General features: G+C 52.1%; 1 protein-coding gene across 1 annotated transcript; it reads right to left on the bottom strand.

Moving 5' to 3' along the window:
• Nucleotides 1-9,113: 9,113 nt before the first annotated feature.
• LOC122383985 (translation initiation factor IF-2-like) lies at nt 9,114-11,743 on the bottom strand. Its single transcript, XM_043370889.1, has 4 exons — nt 11,718-11,743; nt 11,340-11,458; nt 9,591-9,852; nt 9,114-9,293 (listed from the first exon to the last, which is right to left on the bottom strand). The coding sequence occupies exons 1-4, from the start codon at nt 11,727-11,729 to the stop codon at nt 9,114-9,116; spliced, it is 573 nt and encodes a 190-aa protein (XP_043226824.1). The 5' UTR covers nt 11,730-11,743.
• Nucleotides 11,744-12,350: the final 607 nt, after the last annotated feature.

The raw sequence follows: 12,350 nt of genomic DNA, 5'->3' as shown, positions 1-12,350 counted from the left end.
CCCCCTCCTTGTGGTTTTTCGCGAATATCTCAAAAACGGCGGCGCGGAGCGCCGCCGTTTTTGGTACACCTTATTATACATCAATTCTACACATGTTGTGAAAATTTCAGACCAAGGTCATTCAAGGTCAGGTCACCAGGTCACTTGAAGTGACCTCACCTCATAAAAAGTTTCAATGTCTGTCATAGCTACACCGAGTAACCGATCCCTTTGCAAGTTTCAGCGTTTGCTAGGAGCAATAGCATGTACAAAATGTATATCTCAGAATTTTGATATCGATGACCTAATGTAAATAGAGTGAATAACCTTATGCTCATGTTATATGTTGCAAATTGATATAATTAAAACTAAATTGATATATTTCGATATTGCACCGTCATCAGAATAAGAAATATTTCATCATTCTTATTCTGATGACGGTGCAATATCGAAATATATCAATTTAGTTTTAATTATATCAATTTGCAACATATAACATGAGCATAAGGTTATTCACTCTATTTACATTATTAATCATGCTCAGAAATACCATAGCTTACCTCCAAGAAGTCGATGACCTAAGGTCAGGTCAATTTTGCGACCTCCCCATTAGGTATAAGTCAATGGGAGAAAATTGAAATGCGCCTCCTTTGGACGAAAGACATTATAAACACTCCCAAACACTAAATTACAAGTGGTTAAGACACACTGAACATGAAAATGGTGTCCGTGACCCCTGTTTATGCCCTGAGGTCATCTTAGGTCACGAATGGTATCTAACAGTTTTTCGCAAATAACTTTTGATAGAGGCATGCTAGAGCGATGAAAACGCCTTAGATGTGTTCAGCTCGACGATACGGATCGACTGATATGCAACATGACCCTTTCCGGTCAGGTCATGACCTTGACCTGAGGTCAAATTTTCAAGTTGACCTTTCAAGGTCAAGTTATAGTTCATTCGATGCGTATTGACGAGAAGAACACGATGCCGGTAAAAGTAAGCTCGTACAAGGCTTGGATCAAAAGTTATTGCAGGAAAACTGTTTCCGAAAAAATCGGCTATTTTTGCAGTTTTTGCCCCCTGCAGGCAAAACCGTTGACGTTAGGTCAAATCTGAGAGAATTACTCAGAAAGGGCGTTAAAAGGGCTATCGAATGCGCTTTTCCGCGGCGCTGTAGCTCTATTGGTTCGCGAGTTATGCGTTGGCTTCTTGGAAATTGTCGACATTCGACCTGGAAATCGGCGAAATTTTGCCTTCAATGACCTCTGGTGACCTGACCTTTGACCTGACCAAAAAATTGACCGAAGTGATTTCCTCATTATTTTTGACGCTCTTTCGAACGCCGCCTTCCGCGTATCGCTACGTGGCCCAGGAGCCGAGTTAGAAGGGGGGGGGTGTTTAAACACACACCCCCCAGCAGGGCGTGGAAATCCAGGACCCCCAGCCGGGCGCGGGTTATTGTCGGGTTTCAATAAACTAACGTCGATAATTTTACCAGTAACTCCAGCAAGGTAAGTCATTTCTTGCCGGTCGCTAGTGTACCATGCATAATAGCCATACCCTGGATGTTTTGTGCATTTAAAAAAAAAAAATTGTCCCAATGGTTGAATGGGTGGCTGTGGGCCCGGGTGCCCCGCTAGGCAGCTGCTTGTTGCGAATGACACCACGGATCCACCACCAGCCCTCGCCCGCGCCCTCACCGGTGATAACTTGAATCGAATGTTTAACGTACCGCAGGTAGATGGCGGCACGGTCCGCCCGGGTCTAGCATGGGCTAGAGTCGTCTCTAACTCCGTCTCTTGCCAGTTGTCAGCTGGCTGAGTATAGGAACGCGGGTCAAACGAAGTGGAGCTTCCCGGCTGCAAACTCGCTGCCACCGAGCTAGGTGACGGACGCCTTATCCACTAGGCCACGGGGAGGACAAATTACCTAATAAATATGTATGTCTGCTATAGACTAGAGTTCTTAGTTCTAAGAGCTGTGAGTTCTTGCCTTACCTTTTGGTCAGCCAGCCTACAGGTAAGGTCTACAGCATAGACCTCTCCTACAGTAAAAATGGGTAAACTATTTTTATGAGCACCCATATTTATACATGAAACATGTCAAGCGTGTATTCGACAGGAGCCGTTTTCACGACGGCCATCTGGTACACATTTGGTGCACATCTGGTGCAGATCAGGCGCAGATTTGGTCAAATCAGGTTCAGTTGGTCTCTTAGCAGCTATCAGCTAAGGTTACACTAATTGCTTATATGCCTCCTTTGTCGTATTATCAGAGAGCATCATCGATTAAAACACTGAAATAAATTCATAAAGATATTTGCTGTAAAAGAGATTGGGTGCAGATTTGGTCAAATTAGGTGCACTCGCCGGATAGACCGTCGTGAAAACGGTTAATATATTGGCAACCGCTGTCGGCATCGGCCATCTTCCATGAACAGCAATTGTGAAGCTTTGACCAGCCAGTGACCTGATATACAAATTCTCGAAAAAAGAAACTCTACATCTTTCCGTCTGACGTTAGGTATATTTAAGTGTATTTATCAATTCAGTCAAACTCATTCCAGCCAAGTTATAGGACTAACTGCACATTAGGTTAATTGCGTATGATGGTAATACAAATAAGAGATTGATACGGGGTAATTTGTTATTGCATTTTTCCCTTTCTGTGACATATATCGCATTATATCTATCTGTGATTCATCAATTAATTTGTGAGCAGTGAGATCAGTGTTGTCAGCCAGGGAAAACACTGAAGACCACGGTATAAAAATGCATTGACCGTTATCGCCGTCGCCCATTCGGCTGTGATCCGTGATAGGCTAGGCAACAGCAAACAACTGTGGTAACCACGTGTGTCGCCGGCCGGCGCGGGAGTTCCCGGCGCAGACCGATTCGCGCGCCGACTTGTGACGTCGCTACCCCGCCCCGGCGCTGGGGGGCGGCCCAGGACGTGTCTGTTCGTGAACTTTGTCCCATCACGATGCGACCGCGTGTCTGCGGCCTGCGCTGCCGCAGTGCGTCGGCCAGTGACCAATCCGCGCTCCGATCGGCAGCCACGTGGTGTCCGAGTGCTTCTGCGCATGTCTGGGCCCGGCCCGCTGCGTCGGGCCGCGCGCTCCCAGGAACTTCTAGGCCGAGCTCTTGACCCGAGCAGACGCGTCACGTCTGGCTCCGCGATTTGGCCCGTTCTGTCCGGGATTTATAACTTAGATTAGGCAGGGCATATTTGGCCAACTTGGATTTCATTCTCGTCTCTTCGTCGCTCCATGGTCTGATTCGCTGTTTTGGTTTTTGACTTCGTTTTGGTAATTTAAATATAACAACCCGCTCCTTAAATTAATTCTTTTACTTGGGGCCGTTTGGATCGAACTGATTGAATTTTTGGAACACGCACCAGGTTGATATTCTCCATTTCTGATTAACGTAAAACCCAGTCACTGATATGTGGTGAACAGCCCCACGGCACCACATATTGGTGACCCCGACGTGATTCTTGTTCGATTTTTCCATATTTCCGGGTTGTCGCCTCCGCTCATTCCCGAATCAATTATTTTATATTTTTCCCCCACATGGATTGCTATTCCGTCGCTTCACAGTGGCTTCTGCGCCACTTTTCCATGATGGTTTCTGTGCCATCATTCCGCCGTGTGATTAGTTAGGCATTCATCTTCTCGGTGATTTTATTTCGGCGTTCCATTGGCTCTTTCGGATTTTGTACTCGGTGTTTTAAATTTTAATTGTTCAGTGCATTGCAAACACCGGCTATACTTTAACGATCATGACGAACGAGGGCACGATGGAACCCGCTCATGCTGAGCCGGTCCATCATGTGTCGATCAAGCCGCCGGTTTTTATGGACACCGCGGTTGACGGCTGGTTCGCTATTATGGACGCCCAATTTAACATTGCCAAAATCACCAACTCGCAGACCAAATTCTACCACGTTCTCTCTGCCCTGCCTCCGGAAACCATCTCGCACATTCCGCGTGCTGTCTTGAGCAACAAAAATTTCTCTGAGCTACAGACAGCCGTCACTGACATGTACGAAAAGACAAAGCCAGAGATGTTTGAGAAACTGATCAGCAAAACGCGTCTGACGGGCCGCCCCTCACTCTTTCTAAGCGAGCTCAGAGAGGTGGCCGACAAGGTTGGTGTCGGAGACGATCTCGTTCGGCACAAATTTATCCAGTCGCTACCCACAGGCATTGCTACGGCCCTGGCTTCTCAGCGCGAGCTCTCATTGTCGCAGTTGGGCAAACTCGCGGACGAACTAATGCCTCTTGTGCAAAACTCAGCTGCTAACATGGTTCACTGTCAGGATCAGGACCCACAGTCTGACTCACAGGCGTTCTTTGTGGCTCAGCAGCACCCAAGGTACCACAGGGCCACTCAGCCGCAGAACCGAGCCGCCACACACTCCCCTGCTCGTGATGCTCGTGATTCAAGAGCGTCTCTCGGTCTCACGCCGTTCCACCCAGACCAGAAGCCGAAAGTATGCCGTGCTCACCTGTTTTTCGGCAGCAGAGCACGCACGTGCAAGCCATGGTGTCACTGGCCCGACAAAGCTGCTGATCTGACCATGCAGCCGTCCTCACGAGCTGCATCTCCCTCCCGTGCAGCCTCAGAGTCGGGAAACGAGAGGAGCAGGCCGTAAACGCAGCCCTCGGCCTGCCGCTCCTTAGGGTAACAGCCAAGGTGAATGATCAGCCCCTGAAATTCATCGTGGATACTGGCGCTGGTGTATCCCTGGTTCCGCCCTCCTATGTGAATGGAACTATAATCCACCCGTCCGCTGTTTCGATCACGACTGCCAGCGGGCAGCCACTGCGCGTGCATGGCGAGGCCACTCTCGATATTGTCCTCCCCACACTCAGACGCAGTTACACATGGACATTTGTAGTGGCTGAAGTGACAGAGCCACTACTCGGTAACGATTTTCTCGCTCACAACTCGTTGGTTGTCGATTGTGGTTCCCAAGTTCTCCGCGACTCCACCACTCTGCTCTCTGCTCCCGGTGTACCGACGACTGGGGAGTCTGTTCATTTGGTGATAAATAATCTCGCTCAGGTGCCTGAGGCAGTGCGGCCCATCCTCGAGGATCACCCCGCTGTTCTCAGCCCTAACCAGCCGGACTACACAGACTCGCCAATCAAAACCACTCACTTCATCGACACCGGCAGCGCTCCACCCACGTTCGCCAGCCCACGCAAGCTGCCGCCCGACAAACTAACCGCAGCAAAGCAAGCACTCGATGTGCTGCTCAAAACAGGAGTGATTCGTCCGTCTAGGTCCCCGTGGGCCTCACCCATCCACATGGTTCCGAAGAGTACCCCTGGTGAGTGGCGTGTCACCGGTGATTACCGCGCACTCAACGCCGTAACCAAACCGGACCGCTACCCACTGCCGCACATTCAGAGCCTCTCAACCAAGCTCCACAACGCTCAGTGGTTCAGCAAAATTGATCTGCTCCGTGCATATCACCAGGTGCCTATGAACCCCGCTGACTCAGAGAAGACGGCCGTCACCACGCCCTTCGGCTTGTACGAATACGCCTTCATTCCAATGGGGCTTCGCAACGCAGGTGCCACATTCCAGAGGGTCATGGACGGCATCTTCCGAGACGTGCCGTGCGTATTCGTCTATCTCGACGATATTCTGGTATTTTCCGAGAACCAGGAGCAGCATGAGAAAGATTTGCGCCTCGTGTTCAGCAAGCTGGCTGAGCACAAGCTTCGCATCTCACTGGAGAAATGCGAGTTCATGAAGAAGTCACTCATTTTCCTCGGTCATGACGTCACCAGCACAGGTGTCACACCTCCCAAGGCCAGAGTGAAGGAGATTCTGGACCTCCCTCTACCGCAAGACTCAGAGTCACTGCGTCGCTATCTGGGACTCATCGGCTTCTACCGGCGTATGATTCCGCGATTCGCCGATGTCACGTTCCACTTGACCGAACTGATTCGACTCAACCCAAAAAGCAAAGAACTGACGTGGACAGAGGAACAGACTCAGGCGTTCAGTGACAGTAAAGCAGCGCTGGCTGGCGCCTGCACTCTGCCACACCCAGTGCCACACTGCGAGCAGTACGAGCTCGTTACTGACGCATCACAAGTCGCGGTGGGTGCCGCGCTCCATCAGATTGTGGACGAAGTACCCGTTCCCATTGGCTTCTTTTCACGGAAGCTCAGTCAGGCCCAACAGAAGTACGCCGCGTATGACAGAGAGCTACTTGCGGCTTATCTGGCAACACTCCATTTTCGTGACATGATCGAAGGCCGCCACGTTATCCTGCGAACAGATCACAAGCCACTCGTGCGCGCTTTTCTCAGCCCGCACACGGCTAAGTCTGACCGCCAACAGCGCCACTGGTGTGTCGTCACGGAATACATCACGGAGGTCTCGTACATTCGTGGCAGTGACAACGTGGTGGCGGACTGCCTCAGTCGCCCGGTAAATGCAGTGTCCCTCGATGCATGTGACCTCCATTTTATCGCGGCGGCTCAGAAGAAGGAAAAGGAGAGAGACGCCGGCAGTGCCGATTCAGAGCACCAGGATTCCGAGTCAGGTCCAGGATCGCGCTCAAAGCCGCAGGACACCTCCCGATTGGAGCCAGTAACACTGTCTGGTGACATCACAGTCCTGTGTGAAAACTCTGGACCACATCCACGCCCGTACGTACCAGAGGCATGCAGGCGCGCCGTGTTTGATCGTTTCCACGGCCTGTCACACCCGGGTAGGAAAGGCACCACCCGTCTCATCAGCTCTCGCTATTTCTGGCATGATATGCGCCGTGACATTGCGCGATGGGTGAAGGAGTGTGAAGCATGCCAGGAAGCCGAGGTGCACAGGCACACTCGTTCTCCGCCCGGTCGATTTGATGTGCCCTCGCAGCGGTTCGAAACTGTACATATAGACATAGTCGGGCCGCTGCCCCCGTCAGTACCCCACGGGCACCCCTTCACCGCGCCATTTCGTTATTTGTTGACATGCATCGATCGCGCCACGCGTTGGGTCGAGGCCGTGCCGTTGGTCTCGATCACCGCGGAAAGTGTAGCCTCTGCTTTCCTCGACACTTGGGTGTCCCGATTCGGAGTTCCGCTGAATGTTGTCACAGACCGCGGTTCCCAATTTGAAGCGGAACTATTTTCACACTTGTCTTCAATGATAGGTTTCCATCGCCTCCGAACCACTGCTTATCATCCGACATGTAATGGGATGGTGGAAAGAGTCCACCGAACGCTCAAAGCTGCCATCCGGGCGCGCAGGCAGGAGTGGCTGCGCGCGCTACCAGTAGTTTTGCTAGGTATAAGAGCTATGCCAGCAGAGTCGGGTTTTTCGGCATTCACTGCCGTCACAGGCGCGCAGGTGCTGTTTCCCCGCTGCGCCGTCGAGAAGGTCCCCGTCGGCACAAAGTACGTCCAAGAACTGGCAAAGCGTATGTCAGAAATCGATTTCGTCACACTCTCACAGGGCTCGAACCACGCCCGCACACCACCGACGCACGTGCCACCCGATCTCATGACATGCACACACGTGTGGGTACGCGTTGACCGCGTGCGGCACTCTCTGGAGTCCCCGTACCGCGGTCCCATGCGAGTCATCAGACGCAGCCCTAAAGTGTTCACGTTGGAGCTGCCGACTGGCGCCCACGACACTGTAAGCGTCGACAGACTCAAACCGGCACACATGCCGCCACCTGAGGACACGCTTGGTCCGAGCAGTACCGAGCCTACGGCTCCGGAGCAGCAGCCGTCACCGTCGACCTCGCTCGGGCCCCTCGCCACTGGGGCGCCCGACGAGCCGACACAGACGCCGACGACTACAAGACCGTCCAGCAAGAGGACTTCAAAACCTGGAGTGACGTCTTCCGCATCGCCGGCCAAGGACGACAAGCCGTCCGCGGCTGCGCCGGTGCACACCCGCAGCGGCCGCCGCGTGCAGTTCCGGCCGCAACCGGACTTCCGATACTTTTGAGTGCGCCCGCGTACGTGCGTTCGAGGACGATCCTGATCGCGTGGCGCCGACAGTGAAGTGATAACTGCGTCGCGCGGTGTAGTGATTCTTGCGTCGCGCAGGACCGTGCAGTGACAATTGCGTTGCGCCGTACCGTGTAGTGATTATTGCGTCGCGCAGTGAAGTGTCGATCACGTCGCGCACCGAGTGATGTGAAAAGTGATTGTTTTGGCTTATCGTGTATGCGCTCCGCGCTGAGGCGGTGAGTACTGTGGTAACCACGTGTGTCGCCGGCCGGCGCGGGAGTTCCCGGCGCAGACCGATTCGCGCGCCGACTTGTGACGTCGCTACCCCGCCCCGGCGCTGGGGGGCGGCCCAGGACGTGTCTGTTCGTGAACTTTGTCCCATCACGATGCGACCGCGTGTCTGCGGCCTGCGCTGCCGCAGTGCGTCGGCCAGTGACCAATCCGCGCTCCGATCGGCAGCCACGTGGTGTCCGAGTGCTTCTGCGCATGTCTGGGCCCGGCCCGCTGCGTCGGGCCGCGCGCTCCCAGGAACTTCTAGGCCGAGCTCTTGACCCGAGCAGACGCGTCACGTCTGGCTCCGCGATTTGGCCCGTTCTGTCCGGGATTTATAACTTAGATTAGGCAGGGCATATTTGGCCAACTTGGATTTCATTCTCGTCTCTTCGTCGCTCCATGGTCTGATTCGCTGTTTTGGTTTTTGACTTCGTTTTGGTAATTTAAATATAACAACCCGCTCCTTAAATTAATTCTTTTACTTGGGGCCGTTTGGATCGAACTGATTGAATTTTTGGAACACGCACCAGGTTGATATTCTCCATTTCTGATTAACGTAAAACCCAGTCACTGATATGTGGTGAACAGCCCCACAGCACCACACAACTATTGAGCAGTGTTATAAATATGTATTCATTAAGTCGTCTGAAGGATTTCCGTTCAGGACCGGCGACATCAGACATGGGAACAGTCAACACAGACGGCACTACCTGCATAATCCTATTGTACACGCAACGGATCGGGTGATGACTCAGGCACTATAAGGAAGAAGTGCACAATGACATTGAAAAACACAGGTAAATGAAGATCTAATCGGTCGCACTCGCACAATTAAATTAGTATTTTTCTAACGGGCATGAATTTAGCTAGCGTGACAATTTAACCGTAAGCAGCAACCACAGGCGGGGGTGCACCATGTCCAGCTCCGTGGCCTCCGGCGCCGTGGCCGCCGCCACCGCCCTGGATGGGGATAATGATGGGAGCTCCGCCGCCGCCACCGCCGTGGCCACCGCCCGGAGGACCGTGGCCGCCACCGCCGTGGCCGCCGCCGCCACCGCCCTGGATCGGAATGATGATCGGAGCACCGCCGCCGCCGCCGCCGTGGCCACCGCCGGGCGGGCCGTGCCCACCGCCGCCGCCGCCGTGGCCGCCGCCGCCAACGATGGGAAGGATGATGGGCGGTCCTCCGCCGCCACCGTGGCCGCCGCCGCCGTGGCCGCCGCCGTGGGGAGGTCCGCCGCCGCCGCCTCCGCCCACGATGGGAACGATGATCGGGGGCGGTCCGCCGCCGCCGTGGCCGCCGCCGCCACCGCCGTGGCCGCCGCCGCCATGGCCACCGCCGCCGCCGCCGCCCACGGGCAGCACAACAATGGGCGGGCCCGGAGGCGGAGGGGGAGGCGGTCCGTGCCCGCCGCCGCCGCCGCCGCCGCCGCCCGCGATCAGGATGATCGGGGGAGGCGGGTGTGGGTGCGGCTCAGGGGGCGGCGGCTCGTGGTGAGGGGCGCCCTTGTGCACGTGCACCTCCACCTTGGGTTCTGGGGGCGGCTCTGGGGGCGGCTCCGGTGGCTTGACCACGATTGGCTGCACTACTGGTGATGAAACCACGCTGTGCCCAAAACTGGAAAGGAAAGAGAGAGAGAACACACGCGTTAGCAAGAATGCAGGATTTATCACTGAGACATTTCCTAGCGATTTTGAAATTGCAGGGTAGATAGTCTAGCCGCACACACGGAAGCACGGTCGGAAGCATGGTCCGTGCTTATTCTATGAATCAATAGGATAAGAATAATCAGCAATAATCAGAGGCTTGAACAGTGGCCAGTTGTTCGTTAGCCACGAGGTGTTTCATTAGCCACGAGGTGTTTCATATAAAACACGTGTAGGTATTTATGCCCAAATCCGATCAACGTTAGGTATTTTCACATTTCGTATTCTCTTCAAGTTCCTTTTGGGAGGCCCGTGTAACGATTCACGTAATTTCAGTTTTTTTTTTAATATTCAAGAAGGGTTCACCTTTATCTTAGCTACCATGCTGATCATTTCAGTAGCTTTAATCTGTAACTTTTTGGCAGGACTCGAAACATACGGACGGACCAAACGCTAGCAAAACCGGGGAATCAGGGTTCTCTACCTCTTTCCCAGCATTGTCTGAATCTTACTTATCATTTTTCTCATCATTTCCCACCACCTTAGCATATTGGGAAAGCTTTATTTTTCGATTTTTTTTTTTTGCATTGTACCGCAGCACATCAAGAAGAGGAATTTGATTTTTATTGAATTTTGAAATAACTATTGGGGTGTACCTACGGTATGTCCGCTCCAGAGTCCAATGCCGCCTTTCTAGATCCGCCAAAGAGATAACAAAAGGTCTCCAAAGATCAAAAGAACAGAAGAAGAATCTCTGTCCTGTTTCTATCATAGGCCCTGTCGTGTGAATATTTTTTCCTTGTGGTAGAACCGGATCAAACCATGCGATTAGAACCGCACCCAACAAGGACTTGAGATTTCAGCAATTTGCGACGGTAACTTTTGCTATAGACATGCTAAGGCAAAGGTTAGATAATGGTTCATTGGACGCGTCTTGACGAGAGAAATGCGATGACAGTGAACTAAATGAGCTTCAAACAAGTTTTGCGTCATTGCAGAATATAGCATTTCCCCCGAATGTGTCAATTTTGATCATTTTTTCCGTCTTTAGCTAACTGATGATATGAGGTCAAATCCCAGGACATTAGTCAAAAATAACCCAAAAAGAGCTATCGAATACGCTTTTCCACAGTGCCATAGCTCTTCTCATTTCAAGGTTATGAGTCGCATTGTCAAAAAAAAAAAAATGTTGAGATAGGCAAAGGTTAACATTTGATGACCTCTGGTGACCTGACCTTTAATTTGCCCTAAAAATGATTCAGATAGTTTCTTCATGATTTTGACGCTCTTTCGAAAGCTGTCTACCGCGCGTTTAGCCAAGTGGCCCCAGAAAACACCTCCCCTCAGCATGGCGTGGCAATTCATGCGGTTAACAGTTTTGAATAGATTCATGAAACACCTTCATTTTGCAATAATAATCGTATAAGATAATAACAGGCTTCGACCCAACCAACTTACCCGAGGCTGCCATATCCGAGGCTGCCAAATCCGAGGCCGCTATATCCGAACCCGGCAAAGGGATCAATGTAGAACGCCCGGGCGCCACTGATTGCCGCCAGGGCGATGGTGAGCAGAACCTGGAACACAGAGCAAATAAACTTAATATTCTGACAAACACACATAAATGTAAATGCAGAATACATTAAAGATACAAACCACAAAAACATGCAAAAATACAATGGAAAATATACTCAAAAACACATAATACACAAAACCATGCAAACATACATAATCAGTCATTGAGTAAAACATTTTGCATTTCAAGCTGATAATAGGTATTCCAGGTTATTTGACCGGTCAATATTCGATGCATGTAGTTCTCCGGACTGCACTTACCAGCTGCTCCATCGTTGGAAACTGGGGGCTCACTGCTCCGTTCCAGAACCGCTACTCCGTCCTTATAAAGGGTGACTGATGGGAAGGAAATGTGAACCATTAAAAAAGTCCACATACAAATAAATGGCCGGCGTATGTCGCGCTAATTTCCTGAAGCGCCGCCGGCTCGCCCAGGATCTGAGGAAGACGTGCCGCTAATATGCTTGTCAGCATTAGTTGAGTGCCTGACGGTTGCGTGAGAACCCTTCAGGACAGTTACATAGACTGCTGAATAGCGTAAAGGAGGGGTCAAAACCAACGGTCTGCCGTCACGTTGGTAGCGGGACCTCAGGTAGTAACACTTTGTGAGTAGCAGATCTGCAAACGGCCCGCTCATGCGACAGATTTTTTTTCCAAGATACACGAGCTCAGTGAATGTGCACTACAAACGGATGTACAGTAGGTCTATTAAAAAAGTCCCCAGCACCAGTGGGCGCTGCCTTCGCTGAGCCGAACCCCCGTCTGCCCGTCCCATATCGCGCCGGGCTCAGGTCAGGTAGGGTCAGCAGGACCGCCGCGCTCGGTCCGGCCCGCGGGCGGTGGACGGGCGGCCGGTAACGCTTTCCGCCAGCCAGCTGTAGAATCCAACAAACG

This window comes from Amphibalanus amphitrite, unplaced genomic scaffold (genome assembly GCF_019059575.1).
Source record: "Amphibalanus amphitrite isolate SeventyFive unplaced genomic scaffold, NRLGWU_Aamphi_draft 000179F_arrow, whole genome shotgun sequence".
Classification (NCBI taxonomy): domain Eukaryota; kingdom Metazoa; phylum Arthropoda; class Thecostraca; order Balanomorpha; family Balanidae; genus Amphibalanus; species Amphibalanus amphitrite.
Note: the sequence above shows the minus strand (reverse complement) of the source record. Positions and strands in the feature narration are given on the sequence as shown.